At 36.9% G+C, this 18993-nt stretch overlaps 1 protein-coding gene across 1 annotated transcript in view; it reads right to left on the reverse strand.

Moving 5' to 3' along the window:
- CNTN1 (contactin 1) overlaps positions 1 to 18993 on the reverse strand; it is a 204196-nt gene that overhangs the window by 15256 nt on the left and 169947 nt on the right. The window contains exons 16-20 of the mRNA XM_064702590.1: positions 17779 to 17937; positions 14416 to 14565; positions 10945 to 11015; positions 7423 to 7657; positions 3740 to 3843 (exon numbers count right to left, since the gene is read on the reverse strand). Of these exons, the coding sequence (XP_064558660.1) occupies positions 3740 to 3843; positions 7423 to 7657; positions 10945 to 11015; positions 14416 to 14565; positions 17779 to 17937 (719 nt within the window). The remainder of the gene's footprint in view (positions 1 to 3739; positions 3844 to 7422; positions 7658 to 10944; positions 11016 to 14415; positions 14566 to 17778; positions 17938 to 18993) is intronic.

Consider the following 18993-nt stretch of genomic DNA (forward strand, 5'->3'; position numbering starts at 1 on the left):
AAGCTTTTAACAATCTTAATGTTCATTTACAGTACAGGGAGGCTAATGGTGTAATACAAGATTAACACAGAGCATGAAACAAGACAAGGGAGAAAAATGAATGAAAATGCAAATTTCATAACTGAGAACATACTATATTTCAGACAGAAGTAATATTATTTAAAAATTAAATAAAATTTAAATCCCAAATATAATAGTTCTTGGCTGCAGTGTTGTGGACTTTACTCCTATACTGTGTGAACTATATGTCATGAACACAGAAAGTTCTTCTCTAATATACAGCCATATTTATATATTTGGACCATTTAACAACTCCTGGAAAAGAAAAAAAAAATACTACTTCCCTGAGAGCTAAGAAAATTACTGTCTTCTTTATACCATTCCTACATTTCTCACTTTATTTTTAAATAATTCCAAACTTTCTTGAAATAATTTGGAAATTTCATTCTTGCCTCTGGAATTAAATGCCACATTGCTTCAAGGGGCCACATTTCCCCACTCTACTGAATAGCCCCTCTCTCTTCTTTTTAAAGAGCTTATATAGAAGCCCCAGACAGCCTTCTTATTCCTGGTGCTCTGCATTTACTTTGTTAAGGTAATCCACAGGCATTGAATTCCCAGAGAAAACAGAAGGAGATTTCAACCAAGCTCTAGAATTTTTGTGGGAAATAAGCCAATTGTGATTTGTGTGAATGAATGCCTTAGCCATCATGAATTGGTGCATCCCTCTGTGCTAAACACAGGGAAAAGCCTGTCTTTCATGGTCTTCTCCTCTTTTAAACTTTAATATACTGAAACTGTTTCTGTAAGTACCATGAAACAAAAGTTTCCATATTCTTGAAGGTTCTAGGCACGACTGACACAAAAATACACTTTACTCATATTGAGAAAGAATGTTAATAGCATATTTTAGTCTAGAAGAGACAAGGGTGGTGAGTAGTGATAAATTTGTTTAGTAAAATAAACCTAAATCTACTGCATAGAAACAATGCAAAATAAGAATAGTGTCACTGTGCTGCATGCCCTGCAGAGATGTGGCTATCAGCAGTCTATTGTAAGAACTCATCACTCTTAAGTTCTCTATATGGATGAAGATAGTTTTCATACTTTATCTCTTCTTTAAGTGTGAACTGAGGATACTCCTCTGTAATGGCAAAATGTATCAGCTCACACTCATCACCATGGGAGCAGTCATCCTGACAGAATGCATTAGTGTCAGGAAAATCTGACTCCTCCTGGCGTGAGAAGCATTGTGTCACAGGTGAAATACCTCAGGTTCTTTGCTCAGGGCACTACCACCTCTTAAACTCTAGCATTCAAAAAAAGTCAATTATGCAATTTTCTAGAAATAATAAAGACCAAAAGGAAACTGAGAAAGTGCTCTGGTGAATGATGGTTTCTATTAACTTCTGTTACACCGGAGCAGTAATTTAAAGGTAACTATTTATCAATGCAAATAGACACAGAGCCTTCCAGAGATAGTCATTAGAATTTTATAATGCTCTTTGAATACTTCTTTCACCACAACTTTTATTGCAACTTCAAAAATGCTATCTGCAGCCTTAGCCTTCCAGAACAACACTCTCTATTTTTACCCTGTCCTATGGCTCCTTCAGGGCTCATGGGGGTTTTGATCTTCAGGAACACAAGTCTTTCTTTTTATTCTCAGTGAAGAAGCATGGACTTTCCTTTTGCTGCCTTCCCTTCTGCTAGAGTAAGACTGGTGATTGTTCTGGAGAAAAATATCTCAGAATTAATACCTTATTGAGAATTGTGGGGCAGTAATTTGGGACTACCAGTCTATTTATTGTCTAGCCAGATGGGATCTTTTACATAGTCCTGATAATCAGAAGATTGTCTTAGAAAAAGAGGGGGGGAAAAAGGAAGAAATTTATATTCTAATGTAGTTCCTCAGTGTACACATACAAGCCTGTTAGTTCATGCTGGATTTGTGAAAGTGTATTTATCCAGGAATAGGTGGATGAAATTACGTTACAGCTATCAAAACAAGGCCACAACCCAGACATCCATAGTCTATGTAGCAAATAGTCCATTCCCAGGATAGCTCACCTTTCCTAACAGTTATTCTCTTTTCAGCTCAAAGATCCCCCACATTTCTTTCTTTTTTTTTTTTTTTTTCTATTGACTGTTCCATTCATCCTGGTCTTTCCTGCTAAATCCTCCCTCCTCTCTTCTTCCCCTGATGTCCCCTGATACAACTCAGATGTCTTATGTCAAATAAGGTAAAATTAAAAAAAAAGGCCAAACATGGGTTGCCAATGTTCTCCTACCATGTACTTTGCATATTTATCTTTCCTCCTCCTGCTCTACTACTCTATTCCCTACTACAGCTCTGAACATCCATCTTCATGATGTATCACAACTGTAATTCCAGCCTCAATCAGTACCATTTATTACTGTCCCATCCACCAGAGAGAGCAGCTGCCACTCCCCACCAGTTGCCACTCCCTCCATTCCTGAAGTCCCCTGGTGCATGCCTGCCCAGTGTGTGTTCTGCATGGCAGTGTCTGGGCAGACTGTCCAGCCTGGGAGTGCAGTGCTGCTGCAGGGCCATCCAGGCTCAGCTCACAGATCCCAGCTATGTCCATCCTATTCTAACTGCAAAATCCCTATAGGACACCAAACCATTGGGCTGTCTTAGTAAATTAAGAGTTACCACTGATATTAGTGTCTCAATTTCAAACCCCAGTGCCCTCTGTTTGTAATTTTAAGACTTTATGTCTGTACTGTATAAAATCGACCTCTACATGGGACACTATTCTTGTTACGGTACCACAAAAAGTTTTACATAAATCTCATGGAGACAGAAACAGAAATCAGGAAATAAAAACAACCAAGTATTACTTAATTATGAATAGATTTTAATTAAAAAATACATTCCATGAGATTGCTACTCATTTGCATGTCCTTATTTTGGAACACAGAGGATATCTTCAAGTACTTGAAAACTTTAATCCCAAGGTAAGTCACTAAAAAACTAAAGACCCAAACCCCCATTTTGGGTTGCAGCCAAAGTAAGCAGACTGTGCACTGCAGAGTTTGCCAGCATCTACCGTGCATGGATGATGTTAAGACTTCCCTGCTAGAGTACCACATGGCCATTTCTCATTGCACCCAGCCTGTGGTTGTTGCCATCTCTGCAGAAGGACAAGAACAGTTTTCACCGGTAATACCATTGAGATGGACCAGATGGAACCTGCCCTGAAGCTCTTTTTCATGCAGAGCATAGAAACCATCAAGAAAACATCACTGTCTTGCACAACAGCAGTGTCTCTGTTATACTGGATTTTGACATTTGTCAAATCTTACTGTAGGGTTTGTGGGTGAAATATATTAATAACTGCTGGTAATTTAAGTGGGCCAGAGTTAGTTACAATTTTGCATATGTGTTGGAAATTACACCCAAAATTTAATTTCAATATGTTTTAAGAAGTTATAGATAGGCATTCAATTACATGAAAGAGACAATGTTCTTTCAGGAAATAATGGTGCCTTTTGTTAGTTGAAAAGTGCAAACATACATTTCTTAATCTATTTTAGTTATGAAGTACATAACATTGAAAATAATCTGTTTCTCAAGATGGAAAATCTGCGCGGAACATGCTAACTAAAGAGAAGTAAACTGTAAGAGATGGCATGCCAGAGTAGGAACTATTGTTGGCTATAACTATTGACAGTAAATTAATAAATGGACTGACAGTGTCGCTACTAAACTCACCTGATATCCCTCCACAGATTTATCAGTAACATGGTGCCAAGAAACAGACATTTCAGAAGAAGACAAAACCTTTACACTCACATCTGTAGGTATTTCAGTTGGAGCTGGAAGATGAAACATATGTTAAACATTCAATCTGATCCTGTGGTAATGTTATACTTGTTTACAGGGATTCTTCTCACTTCAGTATTTTATACTATTTTCAGTATTTTATATAATTTTCCTGACATAACTGAGCTAAGTGTTAGTGTTTAATCTGTTTTTTCTTGAGTAAAATTCAAGTCCAGTGATGATCTGTGAGGAAAATGACTCTGTAAAAACAAAGTGATGATCCTGTTACTTGGCTCAGACTACGCATTTTTACGCTTCAATAGATTTAATGCTGAAATTTGTGTAAACTGATAACAGCCTTTGATAAAGCCTTTGAAGCTTCTAGTGATCTTTTACTAAATGGGGCAGCAGCTCACATATTATATACATGAGATTTTTATAGTTGGTTACACACAAATACTCATATATGTCGCTTAGTCCTAATAACAAATATTTTTTTTGTGAGAGCAGATATTAGATACACAGCTGTCCAGTGGCACACACAAACTTGAACAGAGCTGTGAAATAATCCAAAGTACCTTTCAGTAAGGCATTCATCATAAAGACGATTTTGTTTGCATTCTTAGTTCTGAACAGCAGACAACATAAAGTACAGACTATCATAATGTGATAGACCTTTATCCAGGGGTTAGAATATTACAGTCTAGTTTAATTTCACTGCTGCTTGAATTTTAAATGAGGTAAGGAATAAAGAAAGGCATAAACTTAGCAATGTCTGTAAAAGATAAAGGTTTCCAGCTTAACAACAGTTCTCTGTCGTGAACCTCTTGAAACAAGTTGCAACAGACAGGCATGGGAGCCCCAGCTGAGGAAAGCTTTCATATACCTAATCTTCCAACTGGGCATCCAGTCAACTATGCATCAAAACAGCCACTGTTAAGAAAAAAAATCACTAACATCTCTCATGAAAAGTATCCTAGGTAACAAAATAATCTTATATGCAAAGTTACCTTTTGTAATTGTCTTTCAATGGCTGTTAATAATGCAAATGTCTAATTAAAAAATTATACATTATTGCAAAATTGTTTTCACAATGACAGGAATTTAGATAAGCAAGAGACCTGTACACTCATTACTAGCAATCATTACTGACTACTAGCAATGGCAGATATGACTAGCAGTTGTCAGACATGGAACTTGGCTTATTCTGTGGGAACACAGAAATTCCCTAGTCACTTGAAGGGAATAACAATGCCCAGAGTTACAACTAGAGAAACATAGATCTATTATAGAATACACAACTTAGAGGAAAATCTGTCACTATATTTATGTTTATATGGATATTTATACACATCTGTATGGAATATTGAATGACCATATTGCTTTAAGATTTCCCTAATACCTTTGAGAAATTTTGTTGTTTAACAGTAATAATATCACTTGCTGATTCAAAGGTACAGAAGTACAGGTGGAATAGTTGTGATCATCTAATCTATTCCCAAATCACTGTCAGACTCTTCTCTACTGTATCCATTACAGAACTTTCCAAAAAATTTCATACTGAAAAGTTTCAGCTGCCAGGGCTTTTGCTGATACAATACTCTAACAATATTTGATCTGCTCATGCTTGCCTATGAGCTGCAGATAATTTACATCCCTATTTGTCATTTATGTTCTATAAATATTTTGCAGCTTCTCCTGAGCCAGAAAGATGGCATCAGTTGCTTTCCTCCAGCCTTCTAATTCACTATTTCTACCGATAAAAAGAGAAATCACGGGGTCATCACAATATATTCTCTCCACTGAAAATATATTGGTCATCACACAGGTATCTTCTAAGCAAAATAATACAAATTTCAGGCTGGCAGCCAGTAAGCATGCTACAAGGTATGGAAGTGATTTTGTTCATGTCTTGATGCCAGGAGACAACTGCCTCCTCAATGCTCTTTAGAGTAACTTCTGTTACATCCCTTGGAAAAATTCCCTCTAACCTGCTCTGAAGTTCCTGGATTGGATATAGGCAGTAGTCAGGGTCACAGCTCCACACAGGAGCTGTGAGCGCTACTGATAAAGTTTGTGCTCTTGCACTTGAAGGCAAAGGAGTAGGTTCACTGAGCTTCTATTTCTTTTGCAGTCTGCATATGGCATCATTTAACCACAAACATTTTTTATCAGGTATCTGGACTTTGCTAAAGTCTGTGTTAGAACATCAGCAGCCACTCAAGTGACCCCTTTATCTGGAAGCTGGCACTACTGCACATTTGCTTTTCCTCTGTCTTTTTGAGCTACTAGGCTCTACCATTTCCCTGAACTTGGAGACCATACAAACTTCCCACCCCTGACATGGTATGGATAATCCTAACATAAACATGTGGGAGCTTATCAGTCAGTTGTCGATAAAGTCTCTGAGCAGGGATGGATACTTAAGTGTAATTTGACTGATATTGCTTTCATTACACCACAGCTATTTACTAACACTTATACAATTGCAAAAAAACCCCTCTGTGTTGTTGCAGCAGCTGCTGAAGATGATTTGCTAAGGTGTGCTTTCCTGAGAAAAAAGATTAGTACAATCCCCATCAGCCAGTTTGTATTGAGGACTCTTCTGTCCTTTCTCTGTGTGTGGCCGATTTGTGAGTGAAGTTCCCATTAGTGCTAATGGGAACCATGGACATAAATCTTCCATAAAGTACACAGAGTACAGAACAGAACGGGAAGTGTGAGAATGTGGCCCTGTTATCATTTCCCTCCTCTTGGCTCTTTGGTCCACATCTGTTGACTGTGTGGAGATTTTGCTCTACAGAAAGAAAAATACTAGCAGTTCTTTGGGTTTCTGGCAGAAATTAATAAACTGCATGCTTTTAAAACAGGCTTGAGTGATGATAATGCAATTAAAGATGTCGTATATATTTCTTCTGATTTTAAGTAAACTTTCTTCCAGTACTTTCTCTCTTCTTCTAAGTTTGGAAATGTCATTCAAACTTCAATCCTAAAGATCACAGCATGTGAAACAATTACAGTAAGAATTAAGAAAAAATATTTTAATGGAATGTGAAAGAAGTTTCTATTAAATTACTGACTTGATAGCTCCAACATGCAAACCAGAATAAAGTATGTAACAGGGATAATTTATATGAGACTCTAAACATGCTGGAAATGTAACTAGATACAATTGAACTATCATTCCTTCACAATTTTGGGCTAAATTCTGATACTGATCTACTAAAATACTAGGCTTTAGTGTGGTCTGTTAAGAAGAAGATATGTCAAATACATGTATTAAGATCACAGAGACATTGCTGAATAAAGATCTAAATGTTTTAGGCAACCACTGTGAAGAGAGGAATTTTTTTTTCCTATATTCTTAAATATTTTAACAAGCTTTGTGAAGAAAATTGCATTCTGCTGTGTATTGCTCATTGCCAGCAAGTACAGCCAAGTGCTCTGCAACACACAGAAAGCAAAAAGCGGAAGCTGGCTGTTCAGAACAAGAGTTTTGTGCAGGCAATGCACAACCTCCCTGCTGAAGATGTATCCTGCTACACTAATCAGTGTCAAGGACCAGATTCTACTGACATTGGTAGTGCTGATCTGGACCCACAGTGTAAAAATCATTTGGAACATTTACTCACCATCTTGTGCTGAATAAATGACAGCAGTGAGGCTGAATGGCCCGTCCCCTTTGTTGTTAAAAGCTTTCACTTTTACTTGATACTGAGTTGAAGGTGGCATTGATTCATCCTTGTGGACATAGCGGCCAATTTCAGGATTAGTAACTGTAACTCTTCTCCATTCTTTCTCACCAAATGGCTTGAAGGCCACTATATAACCAAAGTTATTGCCATAGTGGTATTCTCTTGACAAAGGCTGTAGAGACAAAAAAAATAAAATGTTAATTTTTGCTAAACAGCTAGGTCTAGAATTAAATATAAATAATGCAGAAAGCGTTGATATGTATATTGTAAAAACACTGAACCAAACCTCCATTTCATCCTGTTTCCTTCAATGGCTTGCTTCCACCCCCTTTAAAATAGGCCCTGTTAGATCTCCAGTATTAGTGCATTTGTTAGGAAAACATTTTAATAACTTTTTCCTCCTCTGAACTCAGAGCAACACACATCATGTTATCTCCCACAGAAAGAAAGCAAGAATAATTGTGTAATAAAACAGCTGCAGCTAGCCAAAAAAGGACCTAAGGAATGAGGCACAGTAGATATGTAACACAGACATATTATACCAGTATAGGAGTCCATATACCTGTGGATTCTTTTGCATATTCCTGCAAAAGAATCACAGTGAAGAGAAAATCTATGTGGCTGGCCCAAATTATATTAATTTACTGAAAGTTTGTCACCTAGGCAACTGGCACAGCTGACAAAGAAAGATGGACACATTCAAAGAATGACTCATCCTACCACTTTTCACTGACAATGGAGGGGATCCAGATGCTGATTTGGACTACCTAGCTTCTAACTGGCAAATCCTTTAATGAAATGACTTCCACTTTCAGTACAGGCATTAAAGGTACCTATCCAAAGTATTTCTTAAAACTACAGTTGATTTCCTATACCTAGGAATACTGGAAAATACAAAATAAAGGAAGACAATCTGCCATATGGATTTTTCTTCTTTTACCAACGTTCTACATTCAGTGATCCCTTCTCAGTCTATAGAGCTTTTACCACAACTATTAGACACTGCATCCAACCAGCCAAAATCACATCATTCATCTGTGCATCAGGAGGTTGATCAGAAGCATCCTTTGAAAATAAGCTTTCTGCATCACCTTTTTCCCTAATGGAAACCTCACAGAGGTGAAATAGATTATCTTGAGGCAAAGGTCTTGCAGCAGTGACACAGAAAGTAATTATTCTCTTTAGGTGTTTGCCCACTACTGCAGCACTTTGGCCAACATGTATGGAGATACTCTGAGCAAGGTTTTCTGAAACTTCCATGTAGCTGATCTTCTGAATCTATCACTGTAACTAGCTGCTTAAAATAAAGCAGAATTTGATCTCATATGCCAAAGTAAGCAGACTAGATGAGGCCCTAGCCTCAGAATAATTTTCAGCCAGAGCAAACTTTAGAAAGCCAGGAATGGTACATAAAATTATACTCTTTCAAAAGAATTTGAAATTTGAAAGCAGCTTTCTCTCCAATGGCTGCACATAATAAGTAGCTGAACAGTTTGTAGAATTCACTGAAATGTTTATAAAAGAAAATGGGAGAGGGAAACACAAATGGGGGAAAATGAGGAAGAATGGGCATGCCACTCCTAGCTCTCCTTCTCAGTTCCTCTTTCAAAACAAGTCTTAGAAGAGCTTTGATTGCATCTCTGGCTGTCTCATTCAACCTGGGCTTATGAATCATAGAAGAAGCTGAAAAGGGGTTGGCAGCAACATGTGAACCTGACATACATTTTGTTCTTCTTTTCTTAATTAAGGACTATTTAGAGTAGCATATGTAAATGCCAGCACATTTGGGGGAATCAATATGTATTTTTATCTTAGCCTTACAGATAGATATATTGTTGTCTGTCAGACTCTGTGAACCTAAAGCCTCTATTTAAAAACTCTTGCTACACATAGGATAGAAGATTCTTGGGAAATAAATACTTGAAGCCATGCTTAATTTATCTCTCTAAAGGAGCTACCCAGAACAGATGTGAAAAGCGTAACACTAGGTAAGAGAAATAACGAGAATAAAAATCTGCCTGGGTCAACAGGAAATACTAAACTGGTCTTGTACTTCTGGTCTTGCCTTAGTCACTATTCTTTCTCCTGATTATATTTTCTTTGTTTAGTTTGGTCAGAGTCAAGTTATCACTGTATTGGAAATGCCATGAGTACCAGTCTTCATATACAATGCCAGGAGCAGCTCTGCAGTTTGTTAAAGTTTTTAGAAGAAAATCTTATTAAGTAAAATAATCTAGGTCTTCTGCACCTGCCCACTGCATGTGTTCTTTTGCTCTTCAAAAATAAAGAGACCAGAATTAAGCCAATTTACTTCCTAACCTATTATTAGTGGAAATTCCAACCTTTCCAATATATTGTAACAGAACTGTGGACCTCTTTTTTCAGACACTTAAAAATCTTTTCTTCAATGTTAGGAAGAATACTTAGGATTACTGAATAAATATTTTGCACTCAGTTAAGAAACAAAAAAAAAAAAACCAAAACCCCCCAAAAAACTCAGCCAGGAAAGCACAAATCTGATAGCTCAAAGATATGGCTGGCTATTTCTGTCATACTTGAGAACTTTCACAGATATGTGATCAATCCAGAGTACAAAAAGAAGGAAATATGCTTATGGATGAAAAACTGCATATTCATAAGGAGAATCCCTATACAACATACATGCAATTGGACTTATGACATCTTTACATTACTTCCCCCAAAAAAAAGCACTCTTCCTACAGGCACTTCAGCTGCTACCTATGAAACAACTATTCCCCAGAAGACACAAATGGCATAATGTGCCAAATGTATCTCATAGCCTTACAACAGTGAACAGAGAGGTCAAAAGAAAACAAACTTGGTAATTTTCTCAAGCATAACACAACCATCCTTCTTTGCCAGAGGTAATGCTGCTGTATTTCTGTTTTTCCCGGATACTGATAGGCTTTGACAGGAATCCAACAATAATTTTTTTATTTTTTTCTCCCTAGCTTCCCCAAATATCCTGCAGTTAATTTCAGTTCTCTCTTTCATGCTGCTTTTACCTATGCAATCTTGTTTATAAATCCTTATCCTCACTTGTGCGGTGACTTGATTTTCCCTTAGCTTAGTGTCTCTTTTCCCTTATTGCTTTAGGTATATCCACAGTATAGGTAAGTTTTCAAAACCATTGCTTCAATAGCAGAATGAAGTCTGCTTTAAATGATGCATTATCACAGTCAGTATGTGTTACAAACTCTTTGTTTTAGAATGTTTTAGATGATATTTTAGAAATGTCCAACACATAAACCCCTAAGGTACTCTCTTCTTAATTCCTTTTCATGTATTTTTTCATGAGAAAAGTCTGAAAAACCACATATTATATACGAATCCTGCTCTCACAAGACCCAGAGACCAACCATTCACAGGTTTGAGGAGGAGTAAGATCAGATATAAGACAGTACAGGTTTCATGCCATCTTGCATGCGCAATACTTACCATCCATGTTATTGTCAGCTCTCGATTGCTTCCACCCCCTCCTCCAACATCAGAAGGAGCCACATTAGGAGCTAGTGAAACAGAAGAGACAAGAACAATTACTACAAAGTATGCAGCAGACAGCTGTAAGGCCAATGAGCACACGTGGCACACACAATTAAAGTAATGATGGTGTGCAATCTGCCAAGACTAACGTATAGCTACTGCTTCAGGAAATGTGCCAGCTGTAACCATAGCTAGCAATCATTCTTCCTTCTCCCTGTATTATCTGCAAATATTTAATTGAATATTCAGGAATGGAAAATTTCTTATAAGTCTTAAGAGAAGCACATTGTGTATTTTTCTCGTGCTTTCTCAGATGTTGGTATGCCAGGGGCTCAAGCACTGTGGACTTGCACGTGTCATTACCTCAACACACTGTGATCAGTTACACCTACTTCAATGGATTTACTTCCTGTGTGTAAGGTTAAATCTATAGGTCTATCTTTGAAGCACTGGCTGCCTAACTGTATTCTAGATTAGTAGCACATATCTTCTTGATAGTCCTGTTCAGGATGGGTAGATGTACCTAAGCAAAACTGGCATAGCAATTTATAATTTACTAATTCCATCTTATACTGATATTCTGTGTAATGAAATATGATCTGTTCATCTATCATTGGTGCACAGCTGGGTGGTAAAGTGGGATACTTTCAAGGACTCCATTAGAAATCATTCCTATATTGTAATTTCTCTCAGATTCTTTGCACTGAGTGCAACAATTCTGTTGCTATCCTCTCTGGTGTTTGTGTATTAATCTGCTGTAACTCAATATGGACACATAATGTGCCACTGAAAACTTAGGATGTGACAGCTTATCTACAGGGCACTAATTATGCCTCAGATATGCATGTATGAGCTATATGCCCTACCTAAAATAATGTGTTCTTTATGTAAAAAAATTCCGATGGGATTGGCCATTTTCTCTACTACTCAGTGAAAGCCATAAGTCATGGTGCTCAAGCACTAGGTAAGTAAGATATTTGCTGAGGCCTTCTCTGAGGGTCAGCAGAAGAGGAGCACAAACAGAGTAGAACTAATGTTTTCAGACAGGATAAAAGTATGTAAAAATAAATTTGAAATTGAAATCAGCATTCAGTGCATGGTTTGCATTATTCATTCCTGTCCTTTCTGAAAACAAATTAGTGGAGATCAAGACTAAACATACATATGACAATTTGAGAGAAAGCTGGAGTTTGTCACTTGACCTTGTAGTCACACTATCTATTATAAATATATAGCAACGTTAGAAGCAGAGGGTTGCTAGAATGCTTAAGTAGTCCAAGAAGATAGACAGGCTGCCAAAGAACAGAAAAAACCTGACTGTTTAAAGTCTAACAAGTCATTATTTTCAAAAGTATCTTCCTCATTCTCCCAACCATTAAACCCAGGTTTCTCTCTCTGTTAAGACCAGGTAACTAACTTAGACAATTACTCTAGTGCACCCCAAAGCTAAAATACATAAACCCAGCCCTTGATTCATTGAATTTCAAGAAATCTCTGTGAAATGTTATTGATGAAACAAGCCGCTTCATTAAAAATAAAAAACATTGCCCACAGTCTTAGCATGTTAATAAGTTACTGAAATTAGTTATCTACCAGAAGAGAGACTTCCAAACTGAAAAAGATACTGACAACTTTTAAGTGTAACAGACATTATTTGTCACCACATAGTACAACAAAGACACAGCACTGTTGCTGTTTAACACAAAAAACTGTTAACAATAACTACAATATGTAGACATGGATTTTTGTTTGTTATTTACCTTTTTAGAATTATATTAAAATGCACATAGAGTTGTGCACACTGCTTCTGTAGTACCTTTGACATTGATTGTGCAACACAAACCCTACTGTTGCTTAAAACAAACATCAGCTCCTGGTAGAAAACACACTTGGGTGCAGAAGTTAATCTGTAAACTGTAAATTATTTATACCCTATTTTGTCATGACAATGAGTGCCGAGTGATGCCTAAGAAGACTATACTACTATTTTGCATGGTTTGCCAAAAACTGTCACACAGTCTGCCAGGGCAGGGTGCTGCGCCCAGGGAATCAGACAACAGACCAAATAGACCACTTCTTGCAAAAGAGATACATCCTGCTACAAAATTGGAAAGTATGCCATTTCTGGGGGGCTACAAAAAATGCCATGAACGTAGAGCACTGCAAACTGCAGGACACCACCCCTACTCCCCATTTCCCACTACCCCTAGTCCATTATTTCTCTCCTTATCTGTGTCTTTGCTAACATTTTTTTAAAAGTCTATTGTGCACCAGACTTCTCCTGTAGATTCTTGGGCCTTCAAATGCAGCTCTTGAGTCAAAACACATGCGCTAGAAGTCAATTTTCTAGGCAGTGATTATCTTTGACTTTATTATTAAAGTTCCATGGCTTTTCCTTCTTTATCCAAAATAATTTAACCAATTTATCTTCTTTCTCCCCAAGCAACAAAATTTTAATGGACCAAGTTTGCCATTAGTGAATGTTTTGAAATTTACAATGCAAATACATTTTACTTTGAAAATACAATCTAATCAAAGTTATGACCCAGCCGGTGTAATTGGAAAAGTTGCTTTCCACACTTTGGTTTTTCATTTTTAGTTTCGAAACTCAAGCTATGGGAAACAATTGTAAAGAAATCTAGACTGTGAGTGGTTGCTACTCTGTGGAATACAGGTTTGTTGGACACAGTCTTTGTGCAGTGATACATTACCCCCTAGGAAACCACTGTTATCTCCTCTGTACAGTCAAACCAGAATGTATTATCTGGAATAGTAACATCTAAGTCCTCATTTTGGTGAATTCATTATAAAAGGGATGTGCCTGAGCCTGAAGAATACCCTTAAATATGCTCTGAGCTTTTATCACTGAGCAACCAGACTGGTAAGAGAGTACGCTGTGTTGTATAATGTCACATACATGACGCGACGTAAGAAGACACCAGACCAAACCTGCAATCACAAATAACTGGCATTATTCAGTAGAACATATATCCTGTGATGTATTCTTTAGTTAGAATACAAACCAAATAGCAAATGGACATTTTCCTTGTTAAATATATGCATGTTTTATCCTAAGTCCTGAACCATGCTCCCAAACATGTGCATGCACTCATACACACACAGCCTGGCTGACAGACACAGTGGGGGATCTCTGAAAGATGCAGCATGATTCTGTTCAGTAATGAAGACAAATTTGCCATATCTTGATGTTTCCTTTCTGTCTGCTTTGATGCATTCACATCTTCACAGTTTGGTACTTGCTTACTACAATCTGTAGTAGTGGGCAGCTGAAAATATATTCTCTGCACATTGGATCTTATAAACTGCTTTTTTTAGAGTAAAACCTAGGATTACAAAATTGGTGAACAAAAGTGTGAAAATTAAGAAACACATTTAAAAAAACCCTGACATTTTCTGTTTACGTACGAGCGCCTTCAGTTCTAATCCTTGGCGAAGGCATGCTGGGCTCTCCTGTCCCCAGAGTGTTTGTGGCTATTATCCGGAATTCATATTCCATCCATGGAATTAAATCAATCACTGTAGCAGATTCCATATTTCCTTCAATATCTGATGGGTCTAAAAAAGAGATTAAATGCTTTAGAAAACAGCATTTTCCCACTTAGGTCAGCAACAGTGTGGTTGATTGTGACAAAACTTGCACTATTCTGCAACCACACAGAGAAAGCTAAAGCAAACTTGACATTGTAGATTAGGAATATCATATTTTACAAAGAGTACCCACAGCAGTGACTGGGAATCTGGAAACTATGACACTAGCTTGGATAAACCCTTATTGACATGTAAGTTTTAACTGGGTGTGAACTAGTACATGTAGTTATGAGATTTCCTTACTAATTACATATTGCAGCTGTAGAATTTCATTTTACCTACAGACAAATGCAATGAGAAATTTGTAATGCAGAAACAGTAAAATAAAAATTCATTACATGGACAGACAAGGGCTTGACATGTAGGGTTCAATCAATTGATGAAGAGAGGTTTATAAAATGTAGGCCTATTTTGGTGCACCTAATTAGTGAGCGTGTTACAACTTGCTATCTGGTTCTGATCATGAAATGTAAATGTTCCTGCAATTCCTATGAAAAGGCTTGTAATTGTCTTAAGGATAAGCTTCTTTATCATAAATAAGTGAGTAACTCATGACTGTCTGCAATTCACAGACAATAGGGGTTGTTTCTATAGCTGTCTGCGGCTATGAAAAGACAGAGGATTTTCATTTATATACAAACAAGAGTTGTTTGTCAAATTAGAGTGCTGTGTTCAGAGAAGGATGAGAACTGAGATATTCTGCACTAGAAAGGCAGTTGATTTGGAATTAAAATATAAATGCAATGCCTGCAAAAAACACAGGCAACAACAGTGTAAGCACTAGATGGTGACACCACTTCCCTCTTCCTAATGATCATTACATTTCATTCCAAAGGGAGGTCTTGAAGGAGAAAGGAACAGACTTTCCATTTTTCTTTCTACCTGACCACCATCCTCTCTCATCCTTACTCAAATTATTTTTCTGTCTAGTCATTAAAGTTATTGCAAACCTCTCTGTCATCCAAGTAGTGATACAAATTTAACATAATTTCAATGTCCTTCCTGGGATATCTGATCTCTTTATTTAATTTTACTGTCCCTCAGATTCCCAGAACCATTATTAACACTTGGCACAATGAGAATCTGAATCCCCTTAACTGGAAAGAGCAACATAAATGTAAACAACTTATTACATAATCCATTCATACATATTTCCATGCTGTGAAGTAGAATACACTTCTTTCACACAATACACTCAGTATTATGAAACCCGAGATGAATGATTTGGCTGGGAGAATAATGTTAGTAGTAATAATAACAGTATTTCCAAAAGGCAATGCCAAAGTATATTTTCTTGTTTCACACATTGAAAATTAGCAGCATTAAGTGATAGCCTAAACATTTGGTGACAGATCAATTTGGACTGTTCATCACGTTTCATTAATCTGAAAGTTAACACTGAATCAAAATAGGAGCAGCTCAGCAATTAGGTAAAAGCTTGCAGTGACGCCAGTGATGGTTAGTATGATGACTTTACCTATTTTGAGGGAATCATCTATTTAACAAAATTCCTAACTGTGGTTCAAATGAAAAAGTAATGACTTTGAAACACCAGAATAGTTACTGTCAACTTTTCAGAACTTAATAATGTATATCTTTTGTGTTAGTGTCTTTAAAAAGGAATTCAACAATCTGGATTCCTCTGTCCCACCCACCCAGCATTCTTCAGGGTAAGATTCAAAGTCTGACTGCATGTCTCAAAGACTATCCCAGTAATTCTGAGAAGCAGAGAACTTCAGAGGTGCAGAGAATTTCATCCCATCATGCCTATAAAATTGCAAGTAGGGATTCTTCCTGAGAAGTGAGAAAAGTAGTTTCAAGTCTGCTCTGAGTGAGACAGAATAAAGATCTGAAACCAACACTTATGTTAACTCTTATACCTCCATTTCCAGTTCCAATAATGCACAGCACAAACAAAACAGTACCAGTTGCCACCTGAAATTCTTCACATTTCCTTATTTTCATTAATTGAAAAGTACAGAATGAATAAGAAATAAAACTAACTTATCCTGAGAAAAGCGGAGTTAAGTCTAAAAGGATCCTCCCTCCTGCATGTATTTTTACTGAACCAAATAATCAGTTATTAGAACAGCTCCAATTTCTACATTTTTTTTAACGTTCAAAGAAATCTATTCTAAAGAAGCCATTAAACAAGATATAAGAGATAAGAATGGGCTGGGGAACCTTCTGGGTTTTTCCAAGCTCTTTGACATAAAAAATATCAGTCCTGGCTGATGGAGGCAATCATAACCAAGTGAACTTCATATACTACATAGTCTGAAAGAAAAACATGATCTGAGGCAGAAGACTATATCTAACGTTTTACTCTAAAAAATGTAAGGGATTTTCAGTTCAATATGTCAGTTTGTTTCTTATATGTCTGTAGTTTCAAGTGAAAACTTAAATGGAAGACAATCACTGGAACTATTATTATTCTTAGTATTTAGAAATGCTGAGTATGTGATATCTTAATTCCACAGGAAAGCACTTCAGTTGTAATTTATAAGGATGGGATAATGAAACACATTGATAGGAAAATTCTGTATAGCTTGTGACAATGCTATCCTTCATAAAGCATTCAGAGATACTAGTAGCCTAAAAAATATTAAAATTTATGCTTTTATGTTAAATCCTGCAAAAAATTTACATTAGCATGTCCTGTGCTCAGGTAGGTTCCTCTTTAACTGCAATTTTGTGGCACAATGATGACATCCAGTGGTTAGAAGGATAATCTTAGCCATGTTTTCTCTAGGGGTGCCAGTTTTAATGCAACTGGAACTTAGTCTGCTCCCAGGAAAAAGCAGACAATTTTACCCAGCTTTCTCCATAAAAATTACAAAAACGATGACATCCACTTTTCATCCCAATGAACTTATAAATAAATTTTTATGATTCCAGCAGTTGACGTTGAATGTTTCAGGCAACAAGGAAAGAGCCAAAAAAACAAGCAGCAACTCTGGCTGGCTCTTTTCTGTATTTCTCCATATTCAGTTCAGGACTTCAAAATGCTGGGAACAGAATTTCCCAGCAAATGCTGTTGACCAGACACTGACACTGATGGAGCAGACATCAACAGCATCCCTGGTTTCCTTCTACTGTGATTACTTTTCAATTAGTCAAACTTTCTAACAATTATACTTTAAAACTTACTATCTTTATTTCTTCTGGCATTACTCTTACCTGTTTTGGCATCTTTCCACTCTTCAGATAAAAAGGTTTTTGATTGGATAGTGTATTTAGAAATAGGACTATGATTGTCTGTTCCACGACTCCAGGTAAGTGCTACAGAAGTGTCTCTGATTTCTTCTATTCTTATACCTCCAGGGGGGCCGGGAGGACCTGGAAAAACAAAAAACAGTACAATTAACAAATTAAATGTGCTGAAAGTATTAAATTTCATCAACTTTTAATACTTTAGGGAATGATTCAGAGGAAAGCTCCTCTTGCATTTTATTACTACCAAATAAAACTTCCATGATTCTTGCCTCATCAATATTGAGATAATTTTAAGTGAAAAGATGATACTTTGAAAATGTTGCTGCTCTTTTTACCAAATAAAACTGAACTCAGGAAGAAACTCAAAAAAATTTCCTTCTCAAATTCCACCTAATGCTGACCTTATTGGGGGCCCACCTTTAATCTACACTTCTGCTTGTGCCACTTGGGCCCTGGCAGCAAGTTATGTGGAAAACCCTGTGACTTATTTTGGAGAAAAACCATACTGCAGAAGAGATTTCTATAGATCTCTTCCTATTTTTCTTGGTCTTCATATTACCCCAGTGTGGTAAACCCCTCATCATGTTCCAAGCTCCTACAAAATTCTGGTTTTGTTATTGTGCTTCTGTTTTGTATGATACACAGTTATCTGATGCATATTAACTGTTGTGTAAAAACAGATACAATGCATTAGGACTACTGAAATGTATTTTCTGCTTCAACATTCAGAGATAATAAAATGCCAACATGATTCAGATAATTATCCAACAACCTGATTGAACATATCCCAGAGAATATTAAAAACCCCAAGAGTACCATAATATATTTCTCTGCACTATTAACAGAGAAACCACAGAGAATCAAAACAAAACAAAAAAGAATGGAAGGAGATTTCTACATCAGATCTAAACACACAGTGTGCCAAATATATTTTCAGCTCCTCTTGAGCTCTTTATTTTCTCCATACAGCTGAGTCAAAGGACTCAAATGAAACCAACTGAAACAAGAGCATGTACTAGCATATGTTGCTGTTCCTTGGTTTCAATGAATATGTCCTTCAAGCAAGCAATTTCATTCCTTGGATCTCCTTTCAATGTAAGGGCTAAATACCTCACTGAACGTGGAAATGGCTTCTTACTCTTCACAAGGGACGCAGGAAGTAGAAATTGTTGTTAAGAG

This window comes from Zonotrichia leucophrys, chromosome 1A (genome assembly GCF_028769735.1).
Source record: "Zonotrichia leucophrys gambelii isolate GWCS_2022_RI chromosome 1A, RI_Zleu_2.0, whole genome shotgun sequence".
NCBI lineage: Eukaryota > Metazoa > Chordata > Aves > Passeriformes > Passerellidae > Zonotrichia > Zonotrichia leucophrys.